A 19932-nucleotide genomic window follows, 5' to 3' on the forward strand; every position below is an offset into this window, starting at 1 on the left:
TTTAAACCTGTACTAAATCATGCTATTTGAGCATCTTAATTTGGGCTACACCCTGTTCCATGACATCTGTGCCATCACCCTGGCCATACATATGTTTGGAGGCTACAGTTACATGGAGGTAATCTCTCACACAACACTGCTGGTCAATTTCTCTCTTGTGTCTCTGCCTTGTATTTACAAACTGATGGTAATTACACTGGAGTGGACCAGGAAGATACCGTTTTAGAAAAGTGTTTGGTCATCGACAGAGAGCATTTATCTAACACAGGTATACATTCTAATACTAGTCTGGCTGCAGCAAACAAAAGAAGAATTTATGGTTCAACAGGACAAAATCATAGCACATTAAAACTACTTCCAGTTCAAACTCTTATTTCCAAAGATGAGACTTGGTGACTTGTCAAAGGCCACTATTTCTCAGAACTAGGAAGCCAGAATAGGAGTCAACATTGTCTAATGAGACTGGGGGGATATTTGAGATAGTACTGCTGATTCTATCTGGGTCCTGTGTAATGACCAAGGGCACATTCTAGCATATGCTACGTAATGACTAAAAAGTAAGCTACAGCTGTCATAATTAAGAGATTAACATTAAATGATACAAAAATAAACAGAGCATGTCTGTTTATTCTCAGGGCTTATTAGAGGTATCACTAAGACATTTGAAGTGCTAAAAATTGCTGTTCTTTCCAGTTGCTAATTTGATCATGATATGATACAGTTCCATCTGATCAGAGAAGATGGAATTTCAGTCAACCATTTCAAGTTCACTTTAGCTGGGAGTTTATGCCTGGTTATCCAAAATACATAGTTCAAGAAAAATTGTTAGCTAATATAGGAATTTTGTTAGTTGTTTCAAGCATAGAAATGAGTAAGATTTAAGCTATGTGAATCAACAAATGCTTTTGAGTTACTTCTAAGTGCCAAGTACTGCTTCAAGTGTTAGAAAACTATGATAACAGTGACTACAAACACAGAGTATTTACTGTTGATTAAAAGAAGCTCAGAACCTTGATTGGCAGTTCACTTACAGCTTCAGTGAACCAAGTGTTTTTATCTTTCATTTCTCCTATTATTTTGAAATTTTCCTTTAGGCTTTTGCCTTGTGACCACAAAATACCTACTTCAGTTCTAGGTGTCATGTTCTCATAGGACCATATCCAAAGCAAGAAGAATAAAAATTGTAGAAGAGAGAGAGAGAGCTATTAGTTTCTTTTTAACACACACACATAATAGATGCTTTTGTAATGTTGTATTCTAAAGTCTGTGCTGTCCAAAATAATATCCTCCAGCCTCATGCAGTCAGTGAGCACTTGAGCTGTGATTAGAATGATGATGAAGTGCAATTTTTAGTTTAATTTCAATTACTTTAAGTTTATATACCCATATGTGTTTTGTATCTACTACACTGGATGGTCTCTTTTGGGCAGAAGTAGGTTTTTTCCCACCAATAGTTGCAAAGGAGGTTAGAAAGTGATTATTTAGCCCCGAAAGACAAAAAGTTTTAGAATGGCTTTTTTTTTTTTGCATTAACTAACAGTGGATGCCGTAAAAATTAAATAAGGGTATCATAGAACTGATATTGTAATGGGGGAGGATAATGATGTAAAATGTAAAGAAAAAAAAAGGGAAGCTACGTTTGGGTTTGAACAAGCCATAAAGTTTACCTAGCCAGGTATGACAACACTGCCTGTTATCCTAGCAACCCAGGAGGCTGAGGCAGAAGAATGACAAGTTTGAGGACAGCCTGTGCCAGTTAGCAAGACCTTGCTCACAATGAAAAGAAAAGAAGGGCTGAGGATATACCTCAGTGGCAGAGCATCCCTGAGATTAATCTCTAGAACAAAGAAAAAAAAAAAAACCATTAGTCTCAATAATTTATCTAGAGTCTAGAGTAACATAATAGGGGGTGATGAAAACTGGGAGACAATGATTTAAAAAGGGAGTCCACAAGCTCACTGTCCGGTAGAGAAGGAAGACAGGCATATAAAATAAATTGTTAATAATAAATATGGATACACATGTTCATTTTATATATATATATATATATATATATATATATATATATATACACATATATATGCATATATATACATATATGTATATATACATATATATACAAAATCACATGTTTAAACACATATGCACATATTTATTTTATATATATATATATATTTACACACATACATCTATACACACAGTTAATACAGTTTATCTATTGAGAAGAGCAAATATCTCTGAGTGTTTCTCTGGGATCACCTACAAGCTGCACATAACATGGCAAGACAGGATTCGCAGCATAGCCGCTCTGGAATGTGGTCTATCTACCATCCTTAAAGCAACAGTTGATGCAATAGTGTTTTCCGGCGCTAAGTGCACATAAGTATGGTTAACAAGCAGTTCCTTAGTTTCTATAGGACTTTCTAAAGTGGCACAACCACAAACATAGTAGGGACTTTGAATGGACCTATGAAGTCCTATAACTTCAACTAGTGTGATGTTCTTAAGGCCTGAGGGGGATCAGCAGTAGACAGACCTGTCTGGCAAAAAGCTGTCAGGGATGGGGTAGCTTAATGCAAGCTTAGGTTCTGTGTGACTGAAGGGTAGGAGATAGGAAGTTTCAGATAGTGTCATCCTCTGAGATCTTTAGAAGTGGAAAGGACTGCTTGTCATATCCTCATGAATCCGTGATGATACAAAATAATAACTGTGCCTTCCAAGGACTATAATATTGTTACTTTGAAGGCCCTGTTCAGCTTTAATATCCTATTTGTGATCTCTAATGATCTTTATTTTCAAAGACGTTTTGATCTTTGTGCAAGAACAACTGATACTATCCGTAAAATAAAAACATTTCTTTCATATTTCTCCTTGGATTAACTTGTGAAATCTATTTTTCTCATAATTCTGTACTTTATATAACTTTCTTGACTTTAGGGAAGCAAAAAGAAGACATGTATTAAATTGATGTTAGTTGTGGTAAACACATTTCAAAATTAAGACAAGTACATTATTACTTCAAGTATTGGCTTTAAAGTATTCATGCTTGAAGTTCACATGCCAATCTATAGCTATATGGTGATTAAAAAATTCCCTATTTCTATGTAAGTTTTTACTTTATAAAAAAACAGGTGATGATGATCATCAATAATTATGTTAGGGAATAATAATTCTTCTAATAAATTCAAGAGAAATGTGAATTTTTACCCATCTTAATACAGGTTACCATTTTGCCCTCTAGGACTATATATATGTTTAAAAGCTACTTAATAATGGTGATAATCTCCCACTATTTATTGTAGTGTCCAGACCTGGTGCATCACCAACAGGGCAGCCACCAGACACTTAAACTCAAATTTACATTAATTAATATGAAATAGTATGAAAAACACACTTCTTACATTTCAAGGGCTACACAGCCACAAATGACCACCCTCTTGGACAACAAGCCCATAGAAATTTTTTTCTTTTCTTTTCTTTTTGCAATGTAGGGAATAGAATCCATGGCCTCCATGCTTGGAGCTCTACCACTGAGCTACATTCCCAGCACCAGATCTAGAACAAGTCTATCATCATAGAACGCATTATTAGACAGTGCTGGACTCTTTTGGGTTTATATAGTTAAATCACAAAAAGTGTTGGTCAAATGATCTGCTCTTCAAATTTATTTAAGTGTATGGCAATCCGGGATCATTTACTATTGAGAATGTTAAATAGATTCCTGGGAATTGATCTCTGAAATAAACTTCGTAGGGGCTAAGTATTGCTGTAGACCCAGGCAAGAAAAGCCTGCCCTGGCCTTGCATTTCAGAAGGCAGCAATCTAACTCCTCTCCATGGGGTGAAAAATCTAGAGAGCCTTTCTACTCTGGACTATGTCCCTGGGACTCAGACTCTGGTATTTTCAGATGAAAATTTCCGCGCGAAATTCCAGACCTTGGGCTGGCCTCTTTTCAGAATCCTCTTTTCAATACCAGACCAAGTAACTGGTACCTGCACTCTTGGGCCCAAGGAGCAGCTAAAGGGTGGCCCTTGGAAGGGGTGGAGAGAGCTTGGTGGAGTGGGCTGGAGTGTTCACACCTGTAGCAAAACCCTCTTGTTGAACAGAGCTGGGCACAGGAAGCAAAAGGAGTGGAGATGTACAGGCCAAGATTCAGGTCTGACCCTCTCCAGACTGTCATTCTGGATGGAAGAACTCCCAGGTATCTGTGAGTTCTGCATTCAAACCTGCCTTTCGGGTTATTTTGCAGGTATATTTCTCAAGGTAGAATAAAATTCATTTTACTTGTTAACTTGATAGATTCCTTGTAAATTTCAAATATAGGGTAATGATCCCTGGCCTTGCAAATGTTAAGGCAGGGTCTGTGTTCTTAGACTCAGTTGGCCTTTCCTGGCGGTTTGCTCACTATGGCTCGGGCTGGTTAACTTTTGGCTATCTTTGGGCTCTGAGAGAAACTTTTTTTCAAAAGGCTGCCAGTCCAGCGAGACCTTCATGAAACCTTTGAAGGGTCCATAGTTGTGGCTGAAGGCTAGAAATAGCTTCAGAGTTCGTTTTATTGGAGAGGAACCTGTATGAGGAACACAGGAGAACCCTAGTGCGGTGGGAAGGCGATGCCTTTCTTGATACTTGGTTTGGGGTGCTTTCACCCTCGGGTCCTGGAAAGGAATCTCAGCTCTCTAGCAGCCTCAGGCTCCATCCTCAGGGCTGGGTTCCTCGGGCGCCCCGGGCGGTCCCAGGGGCGCAAAGCGCGGCTTTGTCTGGAAGGCGACGGCGAAGAGAAACCTGCGGGAGGGCAGCCACCACGGCTGGAGTTTCGACTAGAACTTTGTTCCACGCCCTGCACGAGTTACTGTCCTCCGTGGGACCCCAAACTCCCGCTTCCAGGCGCGCATCGGGTCGGGTCGGGTCGGGTCTGGTCTGGCCCCCGAGTCCGCAGCGCGCCTCCTCCGCGAGCGGCGGGCAGCGGTGGGCGAGCCCAGGGCCTGAGCGGCGTCGGCGGAGGGGCGGGGGCGGGGCGGGGAGGAGCCGCCGCGGGCCGGGGGAGGCGGCAGGGAGGGGGCGGCGCTCCTGCCGGGCCGTAGAGCGGCGCTGGGACCCGGCGGTCGTGACCCTGCGGCTCCCCCGAGGCCGAGCGCGGCCGCAGCGGACAAAGGAGCATGTCGGCGCCGCGGAGGGCCAGTCCTGCGGCCGCCACGAGGCTCCGGGCGCCGCCGGGCCCGCACCGCGCCCCTGTCCGCCCTCACCCAGGAGCCACCCGCTAGGCCAGTGCGCCGCCGCTCGGCCTCAGGCCCCGGCCCGCAGCATGGAGCCGCCCGGGCGCCCGCGGGGCCGCGCGCCGCCGCCGCTGCTGCTGCCGCTCGCGCTGCTCGCAGTGCTGGGAGGCGGCGGCGGGGCCGCGGCGCTGCCCCCGGGCTGCAAGCACGACGGGCGGCCCCGAGGGACCGGCAGGGCGGCGGGCGCCGCCGAGGGCAAGGTGGTGTGCAGCAGCCTGGAGCTCGCGCAGGTCCTGCCCCCGGACACGCTGCCCAACCGCACGGTCACCCTGTGAGTAGCCTGCGGGCCCCCGGGTCCTCTTCCTCCCTCTCTCTTGTCTCCCGGCTTCTCGCTACTTAACTTTGGAGAAGGGTCCTGCCGGCATCCACGCGCCTTTGTGTGAATGGAGCTGCGGGCATCGGGTGGTGCCGGGGGAAGGCTACTTGGCGTGGGTGCACTTTGGGGCAAGGCGAGGCAGTCTGCTTCCGAGCCGCCTCCTGGGCTCTGCTAGTTTGCAAAGTAAAGTTTTCGGGCTCCTGGGCGCTGCGCTTGTGTGGCTGCGCCTTGCCACGTGAGGATGCAAGTAAACATGCAGTCGGCACAGTTAAAGCTCATTCATCCTGGTTTTAGACTTCTAGAAAACAGCGCTGGCTTACAAGAATTCGTCCTGCCTCCATGAAGATTAAGTTACATCTAGGTAGTTGAGTTTGCAGAGTACAAGAACTTTGAACGCCCTTGTGTACTCCCCAGACCCAGAGACTTCCCTTACCCTTTGCTGCCCTAATTTTCTTGCAGTTAAAGAGCACCTTTTGAGGTAGACTTGTGATTAAGGGCTGCAAACATGCACCCACTTTCCAGTCCCATTTTCATTTCTGTGAGAAATCATCTTGAAAAGCCAGGAACTACAGAATTAAAACTGCTTTGTGGAGCCCTCCAACTCCACTGTGATTTTCGGATTGAGTCACCACCTGGAAGGAAAAATTTTGGTAACTCACTTTGTGTTAGGATTCAAGGTCCAGGTTTTTGAAGGCATAGTTCTGCCAGTTCTAGCTGAATCGTTGGCTCCAGTGACTCCAGACTGTGTTTTCTGAATGATAAATTGGTTTGGAAAAGTTTAAGTCTAAGTGTTTCTAATGGATATTTTGTCAGACTGAAATATGAGTCCCTTGGCTCCGTTTTCCTCTATGTTGTTTTGGTTGGTTTCCTAAAAAAGAAGGCTTCCACTAAAAACATGAAGGCAAAGGCCACAGCATCTTCTATGAAAAAAACCCAAAATATGTTTTTTAATTTAACCCAAATTCCTCTGCGGGATATACAGGTATACCAGGGAAGGCTGTGACACCGGGGGAAAAAACTGTGCATATATATATAGAGGCAAAAAGATAGGTAAAACAGTTTTTTTTGTTGTTGTTTGTTTGACTCCTCTGCCAAAACTTTGCCATTTGGTGGTGGCAGCAGTTGTGTTTATTTACTACTTGGCTAGATGCTTTGAAGTGGAAATTTTGGGTATGGGACCTTAATTACATTTTGAATCTACTGTAGAAAACCCCAGTGTTTGAGAAGTCCCTTGTTACTCTGCAAAAATTAGTCACCAAGCAATGACATTGTAAACATTTAGGTTCTGGGTCAGTGAGTGGTGCTTAAGTTGATTCATGTTTGGGTCCGGTTTTTCTGAAATGTCAACGATACCAGCTGGATTTGATCAACTTCTTCTAAATTGTTGATTTTGCTTTGCAGAAAAAAAGTAGGTGATATTGTAGAAAATCACTTTTGGCCATATTAATCACTAAATTATTTTACTAAAATTTTCAGGAGTTGAAATACCATTTTTATCCAACATTTGTTTTGGTACCTGAAAGCCCTTTGGATGAAAGTAAAATTAACAAAATTTATTTTTGTGAGTGGGAAGAAGTAATTTATTTAAGGATCAGTTTAAACTGATGTTTTGGGTAAAGTGTGTTTAAGCTATTTCAGACCTGGTAGAAGGTCTTAGGGATCAGTTCCCTTATTTTATTAGGCAAGGAGTCAACTGTGGATAAGTGACATGTCCAAGAGTAGTGATGATTTGGTATCTGGGTCCATGTCTCAGATTCTTGCTCTGCAGTTCAGATATGTTCTCATCTTTCCCTCTTGCTTTTCATCTGTCTTAGTTCAACGCAGTTTTGATTGGGAGGCTCCTTGGTAGAAGCTGGCATGTTAAGCTTTGGAATGTGTGTGTGTGTGTGTGTGTGTGTGTGTGAGAGTGAGAGAGAGATTTCTTAGGCTGCTGCAAATTACTTCATACTTGGTTGCTTGAAATAACACATTTATTTTCCCCACAAATCTAGAGTCCAGAGTCCAAAATCAAGGTGTCAGCTGGGCCGTACTCACTCTGAAGAAGTTAGGGAAGGATCCTTCCTTACTCCTTTCATCTTCTAATGTTCTTGAGTTTGTGGCAGCCAGCTCCAGTCTCTTTGAGTCTCAGATTCTCTTCACTCATAAGATCAGCAGTCACTGAATTTAGGGTCCACTCTTAAGTCCAGGATGATGTCCTCTCAAGACCCTTTTCTTACTTGTACCTACAAAGTCCCTATTTCCAAATAAAGTCACATTGAAGGTATTGGGGTTAGGACTTGGACATGTCTTTTGGGGAGACACTGTGTAACTCAGGAAAGAAAGGAGAACGTGATTGTGATGGGGATGTAGCTCAAGTTAGAGGTCTCCTCACATTCTCAGTACCCTAGGTTTGATCCCTAGCACAAAGAAAAGAAGCATGATCTTTGTTCTACAGGAACTTGCAGGTATTTGGAGAGGAAAATTCATGCATAAATCTCAGAACAGCATGGTACTGCTCTGTTATTGGGGTGCAGAAGCAAAAAGAATCCAGGGAAAGGATAATGGTACTTCTTGGAGTATAGTTGGTGAGATTGAGGATCGAAGGATCATGGGCCAATTCTGGAAAAACGAGAAAGATAACTGAAGAAAATAGCTAGGGGACCAGAACTGGAAGTGAGCAAGTTGGAGGGAGGAGACCCCAGCATGCTCAGACTTGCTGAGGACAGTATTCGGGTACATGCTGTGTGATTGCTGCTGTTAGAATGTCAAGGGCAGAGGGATGGCCAGAGCAGAGGCTGTAGGGGCCAGTGTATGGGTGGACCGGCTCCTGGGTTTGAGTTAATCCCTTAGGTTTGGTCAGGGGTTTTCAGTGAGTTATGATGTGGCTGCAGAGAGGGAGATTAATTAATTGGCAATTGGCAGGGGTTGGAAGGGGGTCAGATTGGATCATTTTTTTTTTTTTAAAGTAATGAAAATAAGACTTTTTCTATTTGGTTGGTGAAGTGGGCTTGTCATAGACTTTCAACTGTCTCTGTGAACCACACTCCTTTCTACCTCCTTAGCCCGGTTTACCAAGAAAAGTCTGGCAGAAATCCTTGGCTGGACCATGTTTGTTCTCCTCTCTCTTGTAAACTTGTATTGAAGGATTAAATTGTTGTTTTTTTTTTTCAATAAAAATTTACCTGAATTTAATGTTTTTGCAAGAAATACAAATTATTTACTATATTCCTGTTTTATAGGAAATGTTGCTTAATATTTTCAGTTTAAAAATTTCTGAGGAGTTCATTGACAGAAAATCTTACGGATTTTGTCCTACTTTTCTAACTGTCTTCATCATTGCTACCTGGTGATTCTAGACAAAGAGAATTATTAAAAAAAATGTGGTTTTTCAAGAAGCTTAAGGGTGAAGAGTTAAGGGTGAAGAGTCTACGTTATTTTTATTTTTTTGGTACTAAGGATTGAACCCAAGAGGTGCTTAATCACGAAGTCATATCCCCAGCCCTTTTAAAAATATTTTATTTAGAGACAGGATTTCACTAAGTTGCTGAGGCTGGCTTTGAACTCAGAATCCTCCTGCCTCAGCCTCCTATGTCACTGAGATTACAGGTGTGTGCCCCTGTGCCCGCTGAAGTCCAGGTTTTTCTGTTTGACAGTGCATGGGTTTTAGTTTTGACTCTATAAAATATTAGGTTGGTTTGCTGTCAGAAAGCTGCTCATTGTTTCTACTTCTCCATCATGGCCAGTACCAAGAACAAGAAAAGGAATGCTGGTATTGTTCAGAAACCTAAACCTCCTTGTGGAGAAAGGATTTACACAATAGGAAGCAGACATTTAGGGACCAATTAAAGACTGTGTGTAATTAAGGAGTAAATCCTGCACCGCAGACTGGCTCAGTGTTCTAGAAGGCCTGAAGGGGGAGAGCTCTGTGTGGCTCTGGAGTCCTCGGAGTTCTTGGAGAAGTGAGGAGTTGAGCCTGGCCTGCAGGAAGGGAAAGATTGGATGGGGGACAGAAGACCTGCTGGGTCCTGCAGGCCTGGGGGTGGCCCAGTCAGAGTGGAGAGACAGCTTGGGATCATTGGCCTGTACATGGTATTGCAGACACTGGCCTGGTGGGGGTCAGTTGGGGGAGAGAGAGGGCAGATCAGAAGGAAGAGGAGGGACCCACGGGAAAATCTGGACTGCAGAGGAGGCTGGAAAGGACACCCAAAAGGAGCAGTTGCTGAAGCTGGGGAGCAAGGGGAGAATCTGGCCATTGAAGCCAGAAGAAGATGTTTGAAGCCAGGAGCTATTAAGAGGTAGGTGCCTAGAGACAGGTGGAGAAAGAACAGGAAATAGACCCCTGGCCTTGACAGCTGGATGCGTGGGCCTCTCTGAGAGCAGTGTCAGTGTGTGCAGGTGGAAGAAGGCAGGGTGGGTGGCTTGAGGGTCACAGGGGCTGGCGCTGGAGGAAACAGCATGCGGATGAGGGAGGGGTTTGGTGTGAGGGACCCAGAAGGAGCACTGTGGAGGGAAGGTTTGAGTTTCTTGGGGAGCATGAGAGCCCCTCTAAATAGTGTTGGGGATGATTTCCAAGAGAGAGAGAAATGGTGATGGGAGAAGAGACAGGCTGGAGCTAGAGCACGGGATTGGCTCAGAGGAGATGGCCAGCACAGCCATTTTCTCCAGCCCCATTCAGCCTAGAGATGCGACTCCTTGGGTGTAGCCAGGTTACTGCTTTGCCAGGTGAGTGTAATCCGGGAGAGATTACAGTGATTTCTGCTGTGGCCTGAAAACTCTACCAGGGAGCTGCTGGATCGTGGGTGAAGGTGTTGTCATTGAATCCAAGGTCCTACACACCTTGATTTCCAATACTTAGCACACATTTTTTTCTTTCTATGGCTCTCTGCTGAAGTGGTGTTCTGTGCCAGGGGTTTGGGGATAAAATATAAAGGCATAATGCTTTCATCCAAGGAGTAGCCTCAGAACAAATTCTCTGCTTAACCAAAGTGTGTTTCTCATTGTCCTCTGAGTGGAGTTCATCCTTGGCTTCCTGTGTGCTTTGGCTAAGACTCACCTGTGCCTGATAATCCTTGCTCTGGTGCTTCCTGATCCAGCTCAGCTGCCATGAACTAGTCTCTTCACTAAGTGCCCTGGCATGTTGATTCCTTTGTTTTCTGAAGTTGGGTAGCTTTTAATCTCTAAGCTCTTTTCTTCTTTTTTTTTTTTTTTTTTGTGTGTGTGTGTGTCTGCGTGCAGTATGCATGCTACAGCCAAGTTGCACCCCCTTCTCTCTCTTGTGCCACTTTCATAATGCTGGATGTTGCTCTCATAATACACATCCCTTGAAGGGAAGGACTCTGAGATATGCCTAGTGCATGGAATAGGGGGATCCACAGTTGTTCTATATGGGCAAGAGAACATGAGATACAGTGGATGGTGGAAAATCAGGAAAAGTGGAGGATGGAAGAGTTTGCAAATTCAGATTTTTACCCTACTATAGCAAATGAGAACATTTGTTTATTACTGATTAACTCAGTCTACAATTACATTTGTCCTAGTTGATCTTATAAAATTGTGTGGGTAGTGGCCTGAATTTCTACCAGGGATGTTGCTTCGAAATATTGCTGAATTTGGGCCCAACTTAGGCCTCTGGTCCTTGAATGTAAGTCTTACGTTTTAATGATGTGACAAGGTTTTGCTGGGTCCTGTTGCTTCTTGCCTGCTTGGAGTCCTCCAGCATCAGGAGTATGGGAGAGAAGTTGGTGGGTTTGGCAGTATGCCAAGTGTAGACACAAACAACAGGAAAGCTTGGAGAGGTTTGCCCAGTGCCATTCCAGCTTCTGTTCCTAGGAGCCTATAAAGATGGTTTAGAAAACAGACAAAAGAAAGAAGTAAAAACCCTTGCAAGTAACTTAGAAAATGACACTGGATGGTTTCTAATCAGAATCTTAGTGTCTTTTTTTCTTTTCTCCCTCTTTCAGCTGGTTCTCAGGAAGCAGTTGTTTTCTGCCTTGTCTTGACCCTATGGGGCAATCTTCAGCCCAGAGAGTATAACTAATTCATTATTGTGTTAACTTCTTTCTCTATGTATACAGACAAACATGAGGATACAGAGTTCTTTAAGTCTTACGTAGCTTGTTATTCAGTTTTCACAGAGATTAAGAAGCTGAAGGTGGAAACTTGCCCCATAAGTTTTTAACTGATTGCCTGGCTGAATTTATTTTATAATTTAATATAATTTTAATGCTTTATGTATGGTTTAGCTTGCCTGTATGTTCAAATACAGACAGTTTTAGTCCAAAGAGGGACCTTTGAAAAGTAAGCAGTTTTTCCCAAGGTTGGGATATTTTTTTTTTAAAATATAAACTTAGTTAACTGCTTGTTAAGTTTGGCTGGGGTGGACATGTAGTGGGTGCCTCCCACAGGGCTCTCATCTTTCTTGGCTGTTTTTAAAAATTAATTAATTAATTATTTTTGCAGTGCTGGGGATTGAATCCAGGCCTTGAACATCCTAGGCAAGCACCCTGCCACTGAGCCACAGCCCCAGATCCTAGGAAACATTTTTATGCCCCCTAAGAACAGATGTGAGCTTGAGACTGAGTGATGGATCTTTTTGTTGCATGATACTCCTTGCTTTCTCTCTCATGTCCATCTCTTGGGCATAAATCCTTTCTCCAACCTAAAAATATCCTGGACCTTCAGAGATTTTCAGTTCTATCATTTATGCAGGTCTTTGTGAGAATTTTCTTGTCATGACACAACACACATGGACATTAGTGATGTTGTCAAGGATGCTCCAGAGCTCCCTGTTCCAGGCCTGAATCCATCCCAGCCCCAGGGTTAAAGGGAACAGTTATCTTTACCTTCCTGGTGTGAGAATTTGCGGTTGAGAATTTTGTTTGACTCATCAGGGAGCTTTGAATTTCAGATACTGGACCACACACCCCATGTACTGATGGGATTGTTCAGGGATGGGGCCTGGAGGTTGGTGGTTTTCAGAGTCCCGTAATGTAGGTGGTTCTGTGTCTTCTATGTTAAGAACCTTTTGTTAGTAGCCCAGCCATCTGAAGGGTTAACCGTAGTCAACCAGCTGTCAACCTTTGCAACAAAAGAAGATCCAAGGAAGAACAGAGAAACAAATTTGAGGGCATCTGCCTCCAGGGGAAGGTGGGGCTGTTCCAAGTGGAGCAGAGATGTGTGAAACCAAGAGAGGTTTCTAGGACAGTGGCTGAGAGCTGCTGAACAGGACCTTGTTCTTAGGAGTCAAGAGGATGTTGGGACAGTGCGATGATGTGCTTGAAGTTGTACTCAGTATCAGCTGTGGGCCAGGACAATAGGGTTTTAGATTTAGAGATATGTTATGGATTTAAATGCATAAAGGTGAAAGGGTCTGAATACTCCAAGCAAGCATTTGTCCAACTGGTATCTGAAGGCCCCCACACTGTGAGTTTTTGGTTGGGGTGGGTGGGCAACAAAAATATACAGCCCTTGTTCAATGTCCCTTTAATCCTTTCTTTTAGATTTAAAATAAGAGCTTTGTTTCCTGGCAATTTCCCATGCATTCCAGAGGCAATTTCCCTCTGGAAATCTTAGGGGGAAAAAAATTTACTGGTATTATCAGAGGAAAAAAAAAATCCTTGTTATGGTTTACATTCTGATCATAAGCAAAGTTTAATATAATTTAACAAATCTACAGAAGGGTCATTTATTTGGCCACCTCTAATTTCTAGTAGGTTTTTTTTTTTTTTTTTTTTTTTAACACTCTTGAGGTTTTTAGGGAGATAAATCATCATCTGATAATCCATTTGTAGCATAATTTTCTTGCTTTGTTTGGCTGGGACTGAAGGAGGCCAGACTGTGGACTTCCTTGAGGTGGTGGTGACTCTCTGTAGAATTACGTAGTCCATACAATGAAGGCAAACTTGTCCATCGCCCTTGTGATCTACAGTTCAGAATTTTTATCAAGCCCCTGTGTGATTCTTCCTGATCACAGCACCACCGTAGCGTGAAACAGCTTTGGGCAGGATTGCAAGCTCTGCATGGAAGTGCCTTCCCACCTGTTGAATCCTACTTGCAGATCAAGATGTCTCTCCACTGAGGAGTAAACAGGAATCCTTCCGAGGCTGGGGAGAGAAGTGACGGATCCCTGAGGTTACTGAGGATTTAGACCCCTCAGTCTAAACCCTCCTCCAAGTTAACTGAGGGAAACCGGGCAGCCTCAGGTGTAGCCGAAATGCAGGTTCTTTAACAGTGTTGTTAAAATTTTCTTTAAGTGTGCTTGAATCTATGCCTAATTAAATTGATTCCTTTCCAATCAAGATAAGACTTAAAAAGCATTCTTTGTTTGATTGTGCAACTCTTCCTGACTCTTCTCATGAAAAAGGTGAAGAGAAATTGACTGCTGGTGCATTTATCTCCAGGGCAGTGTTTAAGACAGATGTCCTTTCATTAGCTTCACCTTTTCCCCCCCTTTTAAAAAACCTTTCTTTTATTTTAAACAAGCCCAAGAGTCAATTGCTCTTTTATGGCCAACCCCCTGTTAGAATTCTCAAATCTTCCCAATGTAAACAGGGAATTTGCAGGCTACTCAGCGGGCACTGCCAGCTTGGCCTTGGCATTCCTTACAGCCCCATCCTGCCTGGTGTCTGCTGCTCTATGGCAGCTGTCTTCCTTTTGGGAATGATTTATTTCCAGTCCTTGCACCCTTACCAGATTGTGTTCTCTTTCTTTCCTTTTTTTTTTTTTTTTTTTAGTCCCCCGAACGGGGTGCACCGTTCCTGGACGTACTGCAATACCAGAGTGGACAGAGCAAGCTCCTATTCCATCTCCCTGCTCCCAAAATCCATTTACTATATTGTCCCTTGATGGAGGACTTAGCAAATATTAAACTGATAAGAACAGATACTACACTTGATCTTAGCCAAAAGGCCGAGAAGCAATAGATGTGGTCAGGTTATTTCTGTATCTGTAGCATCTAGCACGTGAGCACTTGGCCATCTTCGTACAGAGCATTCCCATTTTCCCCACGACTCGTGTTCTCGGGTAGGCCCAGGAAGCCCGAGACTCTTCAGAGCAGAATAGCCAGCATCCAAGTTCAGAGCTTAACCTCTTACTCTTCACCTGATAGGGAAAAGTGTTTCTCTTTTACCCCAATTCTTTTTTTGTTTCTTGATATTGTTTCTTAAAAAGGTAGTAGGACCTTTTAAGAAAGAATGCCTTATCTGTCTTCTCTTCTTTAAACTTACCTAGTTTGGGATGCTTTTCCTTAGCAGATATACCTATGTCCTTTTCTCCTCTGTTAAACAAACAAACAAACAAACAAAACCTCCCCTCTCCAAAATACTTACCCTTGGCGCCATGATGAGTGACACTCTTGTTCCTCCACAGTCATGTTCTCCTTCGAATCTACCACCTTCTTCGGTCCCTGTCACTTCAGTTTGTCCACTGCAGTCTCATTTCTGCCCCGGGCTCTTGTTGAAATCTGCTTGGAGAAGAACCTTTTTCTGTGAGCACTTCATGTTTCTTCTTATTCTGGTCCTTTTGCTTGATGACCACATCTGTTATCACTTTCACTGATGGAATCTTGACAACTGTGTTTACTGTTGAAGCTGTTCATCCTCCTTGGTGCAGCTGGGCAGCTCTCAGGAGGAACAGGCTAGCGTGGCTGTGTGGTTTCCCTGCCAGGCCAGACCAGGAAAGGTAGTAGCACTCCTGAGGAAAGTGGGGATCATGCTTTTTGAGGTGAGGTTCTTGGGAATGAGTGTCATCCAGTAGAAACCTATGAGAAATAGAGATTGCCTGCTTGAGATAAAGAATCCTAGGTAACTGTTCTAGTGGGATTTGATTTTTTCAGGGTCCTTTGTTGGCAGAAAAAAAAAAAAGACATTTGATTCTTTTCTCAGGGATAAAGTTGAAAAACTTGTTCATCAGCTTAGCTGAAAGCAACCACAAGACTAAAAGCAATCTCAGGACTGAGATTGTGACTGTAAGAACTTTATAAGACTTTTTCTTTTATTTGCTTGATTTTTTTTTTTTTTTAAGCTGTGTAATATTTTCAGTTCTTTGTGTTAGTTTCTTCATCTTTTACCATTTTGTTGGGAACTGTGGTGTGGGCAGCAGGCATGAGAGGGGAAGTAGGGAGACCTTCAGAAGCAACATTAGTAGGTCTGGCTGAGAGGAGGATGATAGCTTTAACTTGGGAAGGAAGGTGTGGGGGGTCCCCAGGACTGTCCGCAGGGGAGTATGGGCTCCCTTCCTGGCTGGAAGGTGAGCATATCGGGGCTCACTCGGGTTCTTGCTTGCTATGCATCACTGTAATGTTTTAACTAGTCTAAAAATGATGTAAGCCTAAATGGTTCTGATTTGTTCTGGCTCGGAGTTTATTTTCCAATGATGCATTTAATTTGCGTTGGGATGTTGCAGGAGAGTAAGAGTAAAGCTCCTGGCTCTCTCCTTGCTGTTTTCTTCCAGGAGAAGAGAAAGAATACTTCTGTGTTGTTGTACTAGTTTCTGTGTTTCAGAAAGCACTCTCCTTATCCTTCTGATGAAATTGGTTTGAGGGACCTGCTGGTTCTGTTTTCTAGTCTAAGGCCATCCACTTTACTCAGTTCACAAATTCAAATGCCAATCTCTGCAGGAAACATTCTCGGAACACAGAAGAATTAATGTTTACCAGCTATCTGGGCATCCCTTAGCCAGTCAAGTTGACATCAAACTCATCATCTTAAAAAGGTTTAAAAACTCTTTTTTTTTTTTCTCCCTCTAATGCTGGTTGGACTTTCTCCTCAAGCTGGTTTGGTGATTACCTTGAACTATCATGACTAGAGAGACCCAAGATGTCTGTAGAACTCTTTGACCTTCAGAACTTTAGCAGCATTAACTGATTTCTAAGTTCTAATTACAATTAAGGTTGGATATTCATCACATGCTATGTGCCGTGCTAAATGCAATGTCTCTGTGGTTAAAACAGCTTTCTGTGGTTGTTATTGTCCATGTTTTACAGGTGTGCTGGCAGAAGCTCTGACAGGTAAATTGGTTTTCTCAAGTTACAGGGTTTGTGGGTTGCAGGGTCCTGGCTTCTGACCCAGGACTGTGACTCTGGACCTAAAGTCACTAATAAATGCTCTCTTGGGCAGCAGACTTGGGCCTAAGTCTTTGTACAGCAGTTGGTACTGAAGACAGGTTACATTGAACCATTTCTTTGGAGGCAGCTGACTGATGGGGAAACCGTAATGGAGAATTTCCACCTACTCCATATCAAGTGCGAGAAGCTACTGAAGAATTTTAGTATCTATTTTGCTCTCATCCAGTGGTTGTGGAAATGACCCGAGGCGGTCAGGCTTATGTTTGTATTTGTATTGTATTGAATTTGAATTACGTTTGCAGTTGTATTGGTTATTACTCAATCAGGCCTTTTTTGCTTATCCACATTCTCGAGATTGAAAATGTTATCCTGGTGTCATAAATGACTCTGTCAGACATAGCTGCTGTGCTATGATGAAAGGAATCAGTGTCACATGGGGGAGATGGCTGTGTCTTTGGTAAGTCTTCACCTGAAGTAAAAACAAATTTATGGCGCTGTTGCTTTCCTTTAGGGACAGTTCAGTCTCCATGTCACTCTGCTGGGTGCACAGGGTACTACCATTCCTGCCTTTTACTTAATAAAGACCACCAGAAGCAGCATGAGACTGACTGGATAAGGGGGACTCTCATTGGCTTTGCCGCAGAGTAGAATGTGGCCCTCAGCTGCTGACAGCACCTCTGGCCTGCACTTTTCTGACTCACAATGAAATGAGGTTTTGAATTAGATTATCCTTAAGGGTTCTTTAAATGCCAGAGTTCCACAGAATTTTTACATAGCCCACAAAGCCAGGCCAAACCTGACAAGATCACTGAGGTGTTTTTTTTTAAAATCCACAGACATTAATGAAGCCCCAATAGTTTTTTTGAAAAGGGTTCATGCACCATTGTATTGCATTATGATGGTAAGTGCAGGGGCTGTCCTCTTGTTGGGGAGGGCTGGAGAGGCCAAGTCTGGCCAGCCTAGTGGCTGAGCTGTGCTTGTCTTTGCTTACTGATCTTAGCAGTGCTGATTGCCCCTCACTTCCAGCCTTCATTTGCTAGGGGTCATCCCAGCATTGGGACCTTGAGTTCTCCTTGTGTTACACGAATTCCTTTTTTTTTAAAACCCGGATTCGTGAGCAGGTCCCCTGCTTGTGTGAATTTTAGAGCACCCAGTGAATCTGCTGGGTATCCATAAATTTGGGAAATATAAGACTTTTTTTTTTTTTTTAACATGTTGAAGATATCCATCTTCCACATTCTTTTTTCTTCTACCTTCAGACTTTCTATCCTCCTGAAGAAGTGCATCACGGGCTGTTTTTCTCACTGCTTTGCCTGAATCACTGCATGTTTATGACGGAATCCTTCCACGCCAGTGTTCTGGCTTCTTCTGTTTCACAGTGGTTCCCTGTGCTGCTCTGTACCCCCCTCACCCTCTAGCAGGAGGCTGGTTCCTGATCACGATCTCTTCCTGAGTTATAAAACGACATTTGAGCCATAGTTGCCTTTACTATGGTTTCTGCAATAGCACAAGTGGGGCAGATAGATTTCTTGAATGTTCGTTTGCAGTTGTATTGGTTATTACTCAATCAGGCCTTCTTTGCTTATCCACATTCTCGAGATTGAAAATGTTATCCTGGTGAAGTGGGCTTAGACGTGGGGGGTGCTGTGTGAGCTTATCAGGAAAGGGCCAGGGCTGAATAATGATCTGACCCGGGCATGGTATGAGGCAGTGGCTCACGGGCCATTGTTTGCCGGTTGCCTTAGAAGCCCAAGGCTCGTTTAATAAATGTATTTATTGTTTCTTTGGCTTTAGAGTCTTAGGGTCATAGAGGCTGTCTGTGCATGTCAGGGTTCTTCACTGGTTGACATAGAATTTCAGCAGCTACTTTAAAGGAGTGTCACAGACACCTGCATTTACAGAAGGTCTCGGGATATTTTACTGGTGGGATTAAATCTATAATGAGATTCTATACTGAGTGGTGAGCTTTGTAGTTGCCAAAAAATTGATTTTACCTCAGTCATAGATTGTAAAATGTGCATTTCAAGTGTATTGGTTCCCAGCATTCAGACCAGTAGCTGAAGGACGTTTGGGGGGCTGTACTGGGGAACACCTATAAATGAGTAAGGAAAGACAGGTGACGGTCCACTGGAATTTAGACCCAGTAATAATAGGTGGTGTTTGCTGAGTGTGCCAGGCTCTGTAGTAAGTGTCCAGTGTTGTATTGCTTTCTCTAATGGGGTTGTTGTCATGATGATCGCTGTTTCCTGCATGAGAAGGTGAGGTATTGAGGCTCGTACCTTCCCGAGGTCACCCAGGCAGTGAGTGGTGGTGGAGTCAGGATTTGAGCCCAGCCCACTGAAATTCTGAGGTGCCACTTTCATATCTCAGATTCCAGTGTGACTCTGGCACAAAGGTGTGATATGTATACTTAAAAAAAAAATAATGTTTAGCAGCTTTTGATACTATTGTCTAAATGAATGGTGTTATTAGTGCTTGTAAAATAATGCACATTTCATTTTATCATTCTTAATTTTGGCACTGGGGATTGAACCCAGGGGGCACTTAGCCACTGAGCCACATCCTCAGCCCTTTTTAAAAATTTTTTATTTTGAGACAGAGTCTCACTAAGTTGCGTAGGGCCTCACTAAGTTGCTCAGACTGGCCTTGAACTTGTGATCCTCCTGCCTCAGCCTCCTGAGTTGCTGGGATTACAGGTGTGCACCACCACACCCAGTTTATCATTCTTCATTTATGAGCTCAAATACTTCTATAAAAGAAATCCGCCCCCCGCCCCCTTCCCGTATCAGTTGCTTGACTTCCTTGAAGTCCAGGCTGGGCAATATAAATCTCTGTTTAATTTTTATCTATTTTAAAAATAGTGAATTAGGTGTTTTTTTTTTTTTCTATAAAGTTTTTAGCTTTGGCTCATGTAAGTGCTTTATATTTAGTTAAAAATTAACACAAAAATCATCTTTGAAAATGAAACAGATTTATTTAGAATTTGGTATTTTGACTAACTTTAAACTGTTCTAACAAAAAGAACTAAAATATTGTTAAACTCTGCTCTGTAGTTTATTGTAGCAATTTGTGGTTTTATTGAGCATAATACATGTAGGAGTTTTCTTTATAGAAACGTTGCTAAGTTTATTCAGAAAGTTCTCAAACTTGAGTGCACATAAAAACCCCTTGGTAGTTCTTGTTAAACAAATCACCAGGCCCCACCTCTCAGAAGAGGTCCTAATGCTTCACCTAGCTGCCAGAGTAGTCCAGGGTGTAAAAGGATTGGAACCTCAAACATAGATCTGACAAGAGCCTGCAGG

At 43.2% G+C, this 19932-nt stretch overlaps 1 protein-coding gene and 1 pseudogene across 1 annotated transcript in view; one reads left to right on the top strand and one right to left on the bottom strand.

The window, feature by feature from the left end:
- Positions 1 to 5302: 5302 nt before the first annotated feature.
- The window catches only part of Adgra3 (adhesion G protein-coupled receptor A3), a 105787-nt gene continuing 91157 nt past the window's right edge, over positions 5303 to 19932 (top strand). Inside the window, exon 1 of the mRNA XM_046423839.2 lies at positions 5303 to 5544. Within this exon, the coding sequence (XP_046279795.1) occupies positions 5303 to 5544 (242 nt within the window). The remainder of the gene's footprint in view (positions 5545 to 19932) is intronic.
- LOC124078831 (U2 spliceosomal RNA) lies at positions 14309 to 14487 on the bottom strand (annotated as a pseudogene).

The sequence above is a fragment of the Marmota monax genome, unplaced genomic scaffold, assembly GCF_021218885.2.
Source record: "Marmota monax isolate L192 unplaced genomic scaffold, Marmota_monax_Labrador192_F-V1.1 WCK01_AAM20220418_F8-fsc00009, whole genome shotgun sequence".
In the NCBI taxonomy this organism is placed as follows: Eukaryota; Metazoa; Chordata; class Mammalia; order Rodentia; family Sciuridae; genus Marmota; species Marmota monax.